Raw genomic sequence first — 12,405 nt, 5'->3', positions numbered from 1 at the left:
CGGGATAGTTTATTCTCTCACATGCTTAGATCAGTAGTCAGCCAAACCCTTAGGGAACCCTCACTTGAGGTGGCTGGAGCTCTCTCTCTGTTCAGGTTCCTGCTTTCTGACACTCTGGCCCATAGATTCTAAATACCTGATCTCCCTGAACTCAGAGGTCTGTCTCAATTAAGTGGAACCTTCAGGCTCTTGGTTCCCTGCTGTTTGGCCTGGAGACTGCTTGCAACAGTCTCCAGGCCAAACAACCTTGGCCAGTTGTAGTAGATCTCACTTCATTTGTTTCTCTTGTCACATCTTTGTCTAGTTTTCTAATTGTTTATAGTGGTAGGCTAAATTCAGTCTCTGTTACTCCTGAAGTGGCTAGTGATTTAATAATTCGCATATTTTTTCTTTTTACCCTGTCTCCCACCCTAGAGTCACTCTAGTGTGAATTGTGGACATCATGTCATTTTACCCTTAAATATTTAAAATGTACCCTCCCAAATTTAGAAAATTCTCCTCTTCCATAATCACAATGTTGTTGTACTAAGAAAAATTAATATGAATTTCTCTCTCTCTCTCTCTTTTTTTTTTTTTGAGACGGAGTCTCGCTCTGTTGTCTAGTCTGGAGTGCAGTGGCGCGATTTCGACTCATTGCAACCTCCGCCACCTGGGTTCAAGCAATTGTGCCTCAGTCTCCCAAGTGGAGACAGAGTTTTACCATGTTGGCCAGGCTGGTCTCGAACTCCTGATCTCAGGTGATCCGCCCACCTCGGCCTCCCAGAGTGCTGGGATTACAGGTGTGAGCCATCGCGTCTAGCCAATATGAATTTCTTAATATCATCTAAGACTAACTCTGCTTTGTCTAGGATTGTTTCCAAATGTCTTTTATTTTCTTCTCAATAGGATTCTTTTTCTATTTTCCTTTTATTGTTTCTTTCATGTTTTTTTTGTTTTCTAGTGTGTTTTTACAATGTTATGTTCATGGTTGTGTGGATCTTCTCTGCCCAGATACTCTTTTTGCTATGATATAAAGTGGGTGACTTTTTTTTTTTTTTAAAGACGGAGGCTCTTCTTGCCCAGGTGGGAGTGCAGTGGCATGACGTCTGTTCACTGCAACCTCTGTCTCCTGGGTTCAAGCCATTCTCCTATCTCAGCGTCCCAAGTAGCTGGGATTACAGGCACCTGTCACCACACCTGGCTAATTTTTTTGTATTTTTAGTAGACACTATGGGTTTCACTATGGGTTTCATCACTGTGTTGCCCAGGCTGGTCTCAAACTCCTGACCTCAGGTGATCTACCCACCTCAGCTTCCCAAAGTGCTGGGATTACAGGCATGAGCCACTGTGCTTGGCTTGTGATTTCTTTTTACTTTTCTTTCTGCCTCTGAGACCAGTGTATTTTTTTTCCCCTTCAAATCATAGTTTGAGGGGCTGATTATTTTGTGTTTTATTCACTTTTCTGCAGTCATGGGGCCGTGATCATATATAATTTTTTTGAGAATTCCAAGACTCCATTCTCTTGAGATTTTTAAATAAGTGAATTGTGTGGCATCTGAGGGCTAGGGGCAACATCAGAAGTCCAGTGTGCCATGCTTTTCCACATTTTCATTAAAATATTGTTTCCTTTCTTGGCTGTCTGTTTGAAAGATTATATTATTAGGTTATGACCAGTGTTGTATTTAGCACACTCTCTTGAAAAAAAGAAAAAAAAAAATCCTCTGATTTGGCTGGGTACGGTGGCTCACACCTGTAATCCCAGCATTTTGGAAGGCTGAGGCAGGAGGATTGCTTGAGCCCAGGAGTTTGAGACCAGCCTGGTCAACACAGTGAGACCCTATCTCTACAAGAAATACAAAAGTTAGCCAGACATAGTGGTGCATGCCTGTAGCCCCAGCTACTGGGAAGGCTGATGTAGGAGAATCCCCTGAGGCCTGGAGGTCAAGGCTGCAGTGAGCCTTGATAGTGCTACTGCACTCCACCTGGGCAACAAAGCGAGACCTTGTCCAAAAAAAAAAAAAAAATTCTCGAATTTGTTGCCTTTTCAATGTCAGTTTCGGTGGTGTAAATACTCCCTTTGTGGCTGATTTCAAGCTACCAACATAATGTTACAGAGCATGAAGTTGGGAAGGGAACTGACATTCATGAGCATGTATCAGCCAAATTGCTTATCTTTTTTTATTTGATTTTAGTTCTTTTTTTGTTTTTTTTTTTTTTTTTTTTTGAGATGGGGTCTGTGTCACCTAGACTGGAGTGCAGTGGGCCATTATCATAGCTCACTGTGGCCTTGAACACTTGGGATTAAGTGATACTCCCTCAGCCTCTTGGGTAGCTTGGATTACAGGTGCATACCATCATGCCTGCCTAGTTTTTATTATTTATTTATTTAGTTATTTTTATTTATTATTATTATTATTTTTTTTTGCGATGGAGTTTTGCTTTTGTCACCCTGGCTGAAGTGCAGTGGTGCAATCTTGGCTCATTGCAACCTCCACCTTCTGGGTTCAAGTGATTCTTCTGCCTCAGCCTCCTGAGTCGCTGGGGTTATAGGCGCACGCCACCATGCCAGGCTAAGTTTTGTATTTTTAGTAGAGACTGGGGTTTCACTGTGTTGGCCAGGCTGGCCTTGAACTCTTGACCTCAGGTGATCCACTTGCCTCAGCCTTTCAAAGTGCTGGGATTACAGGCGTGAGCCACCATGCTGGCCTATTATTTATATATGTATTTATTTATTGATATTTATTTATTTATTGAGACAGAGTTTTGCTCTTGTCACCTAGGCTGGATTGCAATGGCACGGTTTTGGCTCACTTGAACATTCGTCTCCCGGGTTTAAGCGATTCTCCTGCCTCAGCCTCTCGAGTAGCTGGGCTTACAGGCACCCGCCACCATGCCCAGCTACTTTTTGTATTTTTAGCAGAGATGGGGTTTCACCATGTTGGCCAGGCGGGTCTTGAACTCCTGACCTCAAGCAGTTCACCCCCCTCGGCCTCCCAAAGTGCTGGGAGGACTACAGGTGTGAGCCACCACGCCTGGCCACTTGGCTAGTTTTTAATTTTTTTGTAGAGACAGTGGCCTTTCTGTGTTGCCTAGGCTAGTCTCGAACTCCTGGACTCAAGTGATCCTCCCACTTTGGCCTCCCAAAGTATTGGGATTACAGGTGTGGGCCACTGCATCTGACCCGGTTTCAGTTCTTGAAGTTTGTTCTGTGTGTGTGTGGAGTGGGGGCGGAGGGGCAGGTAGGCTGCTTTATCCTCTACCCACGGCCCCCTTATTTCCCTCTTCGTTAAGTATTGGGGAATAGAAACTACGTAATTTGATTTCATGCATTATCTTAATGTAAGTTTTTCTTTTTTTTTTTTTGCAATACTGAGATTACACAAATGCTGATATTTAGGCATAATTAAGATGAACATTCATAGGTCTTATATAGAAGATGATAATGAGATGGACTTGGTAACTGTGTGTCGCTGGGAAGTGTTTTTAAGTTTCCCAATTAAACCCTGTGAATCATGTTCTATCGCAGTTACAAAGATTCAGAAAATCATTACTCAGGTCTTTTGCCAGTGAAAGTGAATATTATGTTGCTTTTATATAATTTATTTGTATGTGGGACAGAGAAAAGATGACTCTGTTTAATAACTCTCCCAGTAGAATTTCAGCTGTGTAAATAGTTGAGCTTTTGTCGTGCATGCTTCGCTAGAACAGCAATAGTTATTGTTTTAAATTATCAGAAGTGACAAAATACTTTTTCTGAACTGTGACTTAAAAACTTGACTTTTTCCTAATTTAGCACCAGAGACAGAAATAAAAACCAGCTTGATGCCTTTGGTGCTGAAAAAGGAGTGGAATCCACAGTTCTACAAAGCCAAGCTTGTGCTATGGCAACTCAGACCACTTAAATCCAATTCAGTTATCCAGTGGAAATTTTCAAAATGGAAGAAATTATTCAGAAGTTCTCATACTTCCCCATTCTTGATTTCTTATTTTTTGCTAAACTCAAGTATACTACATTTATAAGTATGTTTAAAGGATACAGAAGATGCATTGGTATATTTGATTCTATTATTTAGTCTTGATTTTTAAAAGTTCCATGCTAGTGGGTTTTATTATCTCTTAGAATTGGCTTCACTGTAATTTCTTTGCTACTTGTGAAGATAGTTTTGGACTCATTCCTCTCACCTCTCTTGGGAGGAGTGCGTTCAAGAGGAGGAAGAAGTAACTCAGTAATAGTTTAAGTTGAATTGTCCTTTTATGCCGTTCTTTGTGCTCATGAGCTTTTTGCATGCATTTAAGGTAGGCATTGTTGTCTCCATTTTACAGATTAAAAAACTACCTCCTGAGATTTAAAAAAGTTGAAAAATTACCTAGCTCATGTGGTTATGGCTAGGAAGTATCAGAATTCAACCCAGTTTTATTTTTTTATTCCTGAATTCTTGGCTTCGATGTGTGTATATTGGTCTGAAAGGCAAATGTGGGAGAAGGAAGAAAAGGAGGAAGGGGGTAGAGATGATGATGATGGATAATTTATTGAACCTTGCCTCTTTGGTAGGCTCTCTAATATTAATTGTCACACGTGGTTTAAATCATTTAATCTGTGAGTCTTAAAAGAGAGCTACTCTAGTGTCTTCATTTTATGGATGGGAGACTGAACCTGAGTAGTTTTCTGTTCTAATAACTGAAGGTAGTGGTATTCAAACCCAGATCATTTTTTTTTTTCATTCTGGTAAAAAATGCTTAAGGTAAAATGTACTGTCTTAACCATTTCTAAGTATACACTTCAGTAGTGTTAAGTATATTCACATCGTTGTCCAACAAATCCTAGAACGTGAACCCAGATAATCTGACATCGGAGTTTATGCCCTTAACCACTTAGTGCATAAACAGAAAATTTGGTGTTGGATTACAAAATTTAGTGTTGGGTAATAGATGAACCATTTTTAGAATACTTATTTGTTTTATAAAAGACAACAGTTTTCTTTAGTTAAAAATTTTACTTGATTTGTCAAAGAATCACTTTTTTTTTTTTGCTTCTCTTGAAGATGGAGAAATAAGGACCAAGTTTACATTCCTGCCTGAAAGGAAACAAGGAAACCAGGAAAAATACAGAAAGACAATGGCTTTTTTTTTTTTTTTTTTTTGAGATGGAGTCTTGCTCTGTCACCCAGGCTGTTGTACAGTGGCGCAATCTTGGCTCACTGCAAGCTCTGCCTCTCAGGTTGAAGCCATTGTCCTGCCTCAGCCTCCCGAGTAGCTGGGACTACAGGCACGGCCACCATGCCTGGCTAATTTTTTGTATTTTTTAGTAGAGACAGGGTTTCACTGTGTTAGCCAGGATGGTCTCCATCTCTTGACCTCGTGGTCCACCCACCTCGGCCTCCCAGAGTGCTGGGATTACAGGCGTGAGCCACCATGCCCGGCCTTTTTTTTTTTTTTTTTGAAACAGTTTCACTCTTGTCGCCCAGGCTGGAGTGCAGAGGTGTGATCTTGATCTCGGCTCACTACAACCTCTGCCTCCCGGCTTCAAGCGATTCTCCTGCCTCAGCCTTCTGAGTAGCTAGGTTTATAGGCACCCACTACCACACCCCGCTAGTTTTTGTATTTTTAGTAGAGATTGGGTTTCACCATCTTGGTCAGGCTGGTCTTGAACTCCTGACCCTAGGCGATCCACCTGCCTCGGCCTCCCAAAGTGCTGGAATTATAAGCGTGAGCCACTGCGCCCGGTGAAACAATGATTTTTAAGGTATTGGTCATCAGGTAGTGAGGGACCCTGAGTGGCGAAACAATAAGGTTGGCCCTTTGTGCCAGCTTTCTGCCTTGAGAGATTTCTGGGTTGTGCTATGAGAGGGAACCTAGGTAGAGTCCAGTGAACTCCCTCAGCTGAAGAGATGAAGACCAAAGTGGCTGGAGTTCACAGACAGAATATCAGGGTGAAGAGAGAGCTGCACAGAGGATCCCTGAGATCTGCAGAGACTTCCACTGTAGTGTTTAGCAGAGCTCTGATCAGCTCCTATGAGGAAACTACCTGAGGCTCAAGAATCATCCCAAAAGATTAGATTGAATGGTACCTGGTGCTCAGATAGGGCTGTAAGTAGTGCCTTTTTTTTTTACCAGGTAGACTGGAAGAACTCAGTTCATGGAGCATTGGATAGACTATTGAGATAGGTCTTGTCTCAGTAGTGGGAAATAATTAGCCCCAGACTGAGCACTCATTCTACATAAATTTGTCCAGAGAATTGAAGAAGAGGTAATACTTCTCAACACATTTTTTTACCCCAATACCAAAACTTGACAAAGATAGTACAAGAAAAGAAACTGTAAGCCAGTATATCCCCTGAACACAGATAACAAAATTCTAAACAAAATTACAGTAAATTGAATCTGACAATATGACCAAGTAGGGTTTATCTCAGGAATGCAAGGTTGGCTTAACATTCAAAAATCAGTAAATTTAATTCACCATATTAATAAATTAAAAAGAAAAAAATATGATCATCTTAATAGATGCAGAAAGAGCAGGTACAGAAATAAGCATTTATTCCTGATAGTTTTCTTTTAACTTTTTATTTATTTTTGTACTTTTTGTTTATTTTTATTTATTTTTATTTTTATTAGGGATGAGGTCTTGCTATGTTGACCAGGCTGGTCTCGAATTCCTGGCCTCAAGCAGTCCTCCCATCTCAGCCTCCTAAAATGCTAGGATTACAGGAGTGAGCCACTGCACCTGGCCCTGATAGTTTTTATCAGCAAAATGTGAATAGAAGAGAACTTGCTCAGCTTGATAAAGGACATCTAAAACAAACTTACGGCAAACATCCAAACGTGTGTGTGCGGTTGGAATTACTGTCATGATAAGTTTTAATAATATATGTGTTAATGGAGAATTCGTAATAGTGCTGGGATTAGGGAGAAATTGTTTCATACATATTCATAGATACATGAATCATGTTAGAACTAGAAGGGGTCTTCAAGATGATACTAATTCCGACTGTTGTTTATTTTTTATAGGTCAGTACGGGAATCCTTTAAATAAATATATTAGACATTATGAAGGATTATCTTACAATGTGGATTCATTACACCAAAAACACCAGCGTGCCAAAAGAGCAGTCTCACATGAGGACCAATTTTTACGTCTAGATTTCCATGCCCATGGAAGGTGAGTGAATTTATTGCTGACTGTGTCTGAAGTTCCTCTGTGTTCAATCTAAGTTGAAGAAGAAATTTATATCCTTAATTTTCCTTCTCTAATGCAAGGTCTTCATTTGGAAATTCCATTTCCACTGGAATTTGGTATATGCATTAGAAAATGACTTATTTTAAAATGGATTGCCCTTTTATATTGTTGAGGAAACAGTCAAATTTAAATGTTTTTGAATTTATGAATCAGATCTTACGTTAGTAAAAGATATGTCTTTAAAGAAGTTTCTGTGTTCATAGTTTCTTACTACTTTGTATGTTTTATGGTCAATATATCTATCTACTGGTGCCAGCAGTGAAGGTAACTACTTGTATGCCATTGAATACATCATTTACTCAGTTTTACCAGTTCTAAAATGACAGCTGGTAGACAGATTACCTGCTGTATTGTTCGATTCTCAGTCAGAATTGTTAAGTGATAAAGGGGAGTCAAGGGAGAGAAGTTTAAAAAAATCACTTTTTGAGTACCTGTTGTGTTCTAGATACTTTATATGCATTTTCTTGTTTAATCTTCTCAACATCCAGACACAGGTAAATAGGTTTTTACATCCGAGGAAACTAAGGCTCAGAGAAGTTAAATAGCTTACACGGCACTGATTTTACTGAGACCTGGCTAAACACCCCTTTTTTTTCCTCTATCTATTAGGGACTCTTACAGAATCTTGGAGAGCTTTGTGAAGCCCTCTCTATCTTATGTGTAATTATTAAATCTATTCCTTTTGTACTTTTTCTAATGATGTAACCCTGATTGATTACTGTAGTATTCACTTCCCAGTAAGTTTCCCAGCTTCCACTCTGTTTATCGTTAAAGCTATTCTACTGCTATGAGATGACTTTTCTCTAAATACTTACTTTTTCATGTCAGCTTATTGCTCTAAAGTCTTCAATTAATGATTGTTAGCCAGATTTTCTTAATTTGACTTTAGTTTCTCTGTAAATTAATCCTAGTCTATTATTGTAAACTTACTTTGTTTTACTTCCCAGCATCAAGTGTCTGTTTCACCCAGAATGATCTTCTAGTCACTGAATATACCACGTAAACTTTGTTCTCTGTGTCATTTGTCCTAAATCCTGATCATCTTTTAATGTACAATTCAACTTCTGCCTCTTAGACGCTTTACTTTTTAATTCCCTCTAAACTTTAAAATTGCTTATCGGAATCATTGGCATCTTCATTTGTGCTCTCTTCCTTTTTGTGGGTACTTCTTATTAATTTTTCCATAACTGTGTTTTCTGTTCCTCACAGGCATCCTGGCTACTATTTGGTATTATCTATTATATGGCACATATGGTACATGTGCTTAAAAAACATTTTAATGGATGAAAAATCTGATAATTAGGAATGCTATAAAACTTAAAAGTATTTTGTACATGGAAATAAATGTGTTACTTAAATTAATGATTCTCCATATTACAAAAGTAATGATTATTGTTGAAAAAATTACTTTCAAGTTATAAAATATTTATTTGAAGGAGGGAAAAAGGTTTATTTCAGGGTCTTTACTTCTAGATAAACATTTTAGTGGCAGCAGTTTATGTAAATTTTTATGATCCTTCAGATGTTTTAAAATTACTCTTTCTTTATTAGTATGTACTATGAAATTACAAGCAATCATTAGTCTTACTGTTTTTAATGAGCATCTCAATATATTTAGTATTATTAATTATATTAATATATACCAAATACGATTTGACTGTCAAAAGGAGAAGATTTTAGCTGCTTTTGGCTTGAATATCTATTCCTAATAATCAGATTTTTGTTAGCTATATCATGTAATTCATATTGAATAAATGGCAGAACTAAATCCCTAGCTCCTTTGTGTGTGTGTCAGTGAGTGAGAGAGAGTCAGGAAAGCGAGAGGGTTTGCATGAGTGAGTGGGCTGCCATATAGTTGTCCAAAAAAATGTTTATTGACTGCTAGTGAAAAGTTACTTAGTGTAGGCTGTGGGTGATAGAAACATAAAGCAAACATAGATCTCATAGGAGCGGTTAGATGTGCCTAAGTTATTGTATAAGACACATATGATGTGTTACATTACAGATAAAATGCTGTAGGTATTCAAAGGAGGGAGAACTTCTTGCTGAGGCACTAAACAAAGGACCTGAAACCAGGAAATCTCATGTAATGTGGTCTCATTTATAGGGGTCACTTTAGGATATTTTTTTTTTTTTTGAGACAGAGTCTTGCTTTGTTGCCCAGGCTGGAGTGCAGTGGTATGATCTTGGCTCACTGCAACCTCTGGGTTCAAGTGATTCTCCTGCCTCAGTCTCCCAAGTAGCTGGGACTACAGGTGTTCACCACCATGCCAGACTGATTTTTGTATTTTTAGTAGATACGGGTTTCACCATGTTGACCAGGCTGGTCTCAAACTCCTGATCGCAAGTGATCTGCTCACCTTGGCCTCCCAAAGTGCTGGGATTACAGGCATGAACCACCATACCTGGCCCATTTTAGGGTGCTTTTAACACAAATCTGCTTAACTATACAAACTTACTATATTTTCTAGAATTTCAGATAGTTTATTTTTCCAATTTTTATATGTTCACACCGTCTCAGAATTTGTGCCCTAAAACATGGTCGTTGTAATTACCTTTTAAAATACTTTAATTAAATATGCAATGGTCTGATGATCTTGTTCCTCCCTTTCCTTGAAAATAGGCCTACAAAATGACTGGAGTAGTATAATTATAGATTTCCTGCTAGGTCTTTCTTCCTCTTCTATCGTCTAAGAAATACTAGTCTTGGTACACTATAACTCCTCCTAACAGGATTTCTATCTATATATAAATTATTTATTATTTGTTAATAACAATTTGTAGTAATTAGTATTTTATTTTTATAAATTCTTATTTTTTGTATTTAATATGAATATGTTTTATTTTTATTTTTAGGTAGATTGGCTCAATATATAATAAATATAGTTTTGAAATGACTTTGGGTTAGAGTTACTTGTAGTCCAGCCTATAAGATGTGTACTATCAGGCCGGGCGCGGTGGCTCAAGCCTGTAATCCCAGCACTTTGGGAGGCCGAGACGGGCGGATCACGAGGTCAGGAGATCGAGACCATCCTGGCTAACACGGTGAAACCCCGTCTCTACTAAAAAATACAAAAAACTAGCCGGGCGAGGTGGCGGGCGCCTGTAGTCCCAGCTACTCGGGAGGCTGAGGCAGGAGAATGGCGTAAACCCAGGAGGTGAAGCTTGCAGTGAGCCGAGATCCGGCCACTGCACTCCAGCCTGGGCAACAGAGCAAGACTCTATCTCAAAAAAAAAAAAAAGATGTGTACTATCTTATAGTCCAGCCTACAAAATTGTACTGTCTTATACCTGGTGGCTAGAATTGTTATCTGTATTTCACCCTTTAAAAAAATATCAAGTAGAGTTTATTTCGTTTCATTCACATAGTAGGCTTTAGTCCCCTAGAATCTGATCAGTATAATTTAACATGTAATAGAATATATTAAATACTATGGAGTTAACTTAGACATACCAAGAAGAATATACTTGGAAAGGGTTTTGCTTATACATTTATGACTTACATTTCTGGGTAGTAGCACAGCTTCTCTCTCTCTCTCTCTCTCTCTCTCTCTCTCTCTGTGTATGTTTAAGTATTAAAGTAATTTTTTGTGGTGTTTACATCTAAGCACATGAACATACTTTCAACATGGCTTCCAAGTTTTCTGATTAACAAAGGGTATATTATATGCCATGGTTACAGATGTTACTGTTAAGTGAAGAAACGTTTAGATTTTTCCAAACCGAAAGTCCATTCTTAGGAATTCTATCGCTAGGTGTGGTGGTTCATGCCTGTAATCCCAGCACCTTGGGAGACTGAGGCGGGCAGATCGTGAGGTCAAGGCCATCCTGGCCAACATGGTGAAACCCTGTCTCTACTAAAATACAAAAAATTAGCTGAGTGTGTGCCTGTAGTCCCAGCTACTCAAGAGGCTGAGGCAGGAGAATTGCTTGAACTGGGGACACGGAGGTTGCAGTGAGCCGAGATGACGCCACTGCACTCCAGCCTGGCGACAGAGCAAGACACCGTCTCAAAAAAAGAAAAAAAAGAAACAAATTCTATGAAAAGCTGTTGCTCTTGAAATAAAGCTTAAAGCTGTTTGAAAATAAAAGTACCATTTGAGTCAGTGCCACAGTCATTAAGGAAACAACTCCAGTAATACTTATTAGAAGATTAAACTATTTTGATAATAGATCTTAGGGTAAAATACATCTCTCAGCTTGGCTGAGAAATTAAGAATCACTTTTCTAGGTTTCAGAAATTACTTCACTGAATAAGTTCTGATGAATTGGATTGCTCACTTAGCAATGCTGTATATATATCAGTTATGGCATTTATCACATTATAACTTTATAATGCTCCTTGTGAGCTTGAAGTGTAGAGTGTGAGTCTTATTCACCTTTTTTATGTAGAGGATGGTCATTTTAGCTATATTGAGTGAGTGAATTGCTGGACATGGTGGCTCATGCTTGTAATCCCAGTATTTTGGTAGGCTGAGGTGAGAGCATCACTTGAGCCCAGCAGTTTGAGACCAGTCTGGGCCACATGGCAAGATCCTGACTCTACAGAAAGATTAGAAGAAACTTAGCTGAGTGTGGTGGTGCATGCCTATAGTCCCAGCTACTTGGGAGGCTGAGGTGGGAGGATCACTTGAGCCCGGAAAGTTGAGGCTACCGTGAGTCATGGTTGTGCCACTGCACTCCAGCCTGGGTGACAAGAGTGAGACCCTGTCTCAAAAAACAAAACACCACCAACAAAACATTTAAGTACATAGATACTAGGAAACAGATTTTCTTCTTAAATGTTTTATACTCTATCTCATCCTCTTTGGTAGTTGTTCTTAATGACTAAGTAATAAGCAGATTTGTCATATTGTGGGATGCAGGACTTTTGTTCGAAATTTGTTTTCTCTCAGTCCTCATGTTCATGTGAAAGTGTGTGATGTATCAGGGACTGTCTGTTGTAATTTCCCTTCTCTTATTCTTAGATACCGTGTTGTCCTGCCATTCCTGTCTTTTTTTTTTGAAACAGGGCCTGGCTCTTTTGCCCAGGCTGGAGTACAGTGGTGAGATCTTAGTTCACTGCAACTCTTGCCTCCTGGGCTCAAGCCATCCTCCCATCTCGGTCTCCTGAGTAGCTGGGACTATAGGCACACACCACCATGCCTAGTTAATTTTCATATATTTTTTTTTTTGGTAGAGATGGGGTT

At 39.1% G+C, this 12,405-nt stretch overlaps 1 protein-coding gene across 1 annotated transcript in view; it reads left to right on the top strand.

Moving 5' to 3' along the window:
• The window catches only part of ADAM10 (ADAM metallopeptidase domain 10), a 159,415-nt gene that overhangs the window by 26,180 nt on the left and 120,830 nt on the right, over window positions 1-12,405 (top strand). The window contains exon 2 of the mRNA XM_050796813.1: window positions 6,988-7,138. Coding sequence (XP_050652770.1) covers window positions 6,988-7,138 — 151 coding nt within the window. The remainder of the gene's footprint in view (window positions 1-6,987; window positions 7,139-12,405) is intronic.

This window comes from Macaca thibetana, chromosome 7 (assembly GCF_024542745.1).
Source record: "Macaca thibetana thibetana isolate TM-01 chromosome 7, ASM2454274v1, whole genome shotgun sequence".
Lineage (NCBI taxonomy): Eukaryota > Metazoa > Chordata > Mammalia > Primates > Cercopithecidae > Macaca > Macaca thibetana.
Note: the sequence above shows the minus strand (reverse complement) of the source record. Positions and strands in the feature narration are given on the sequence as shown.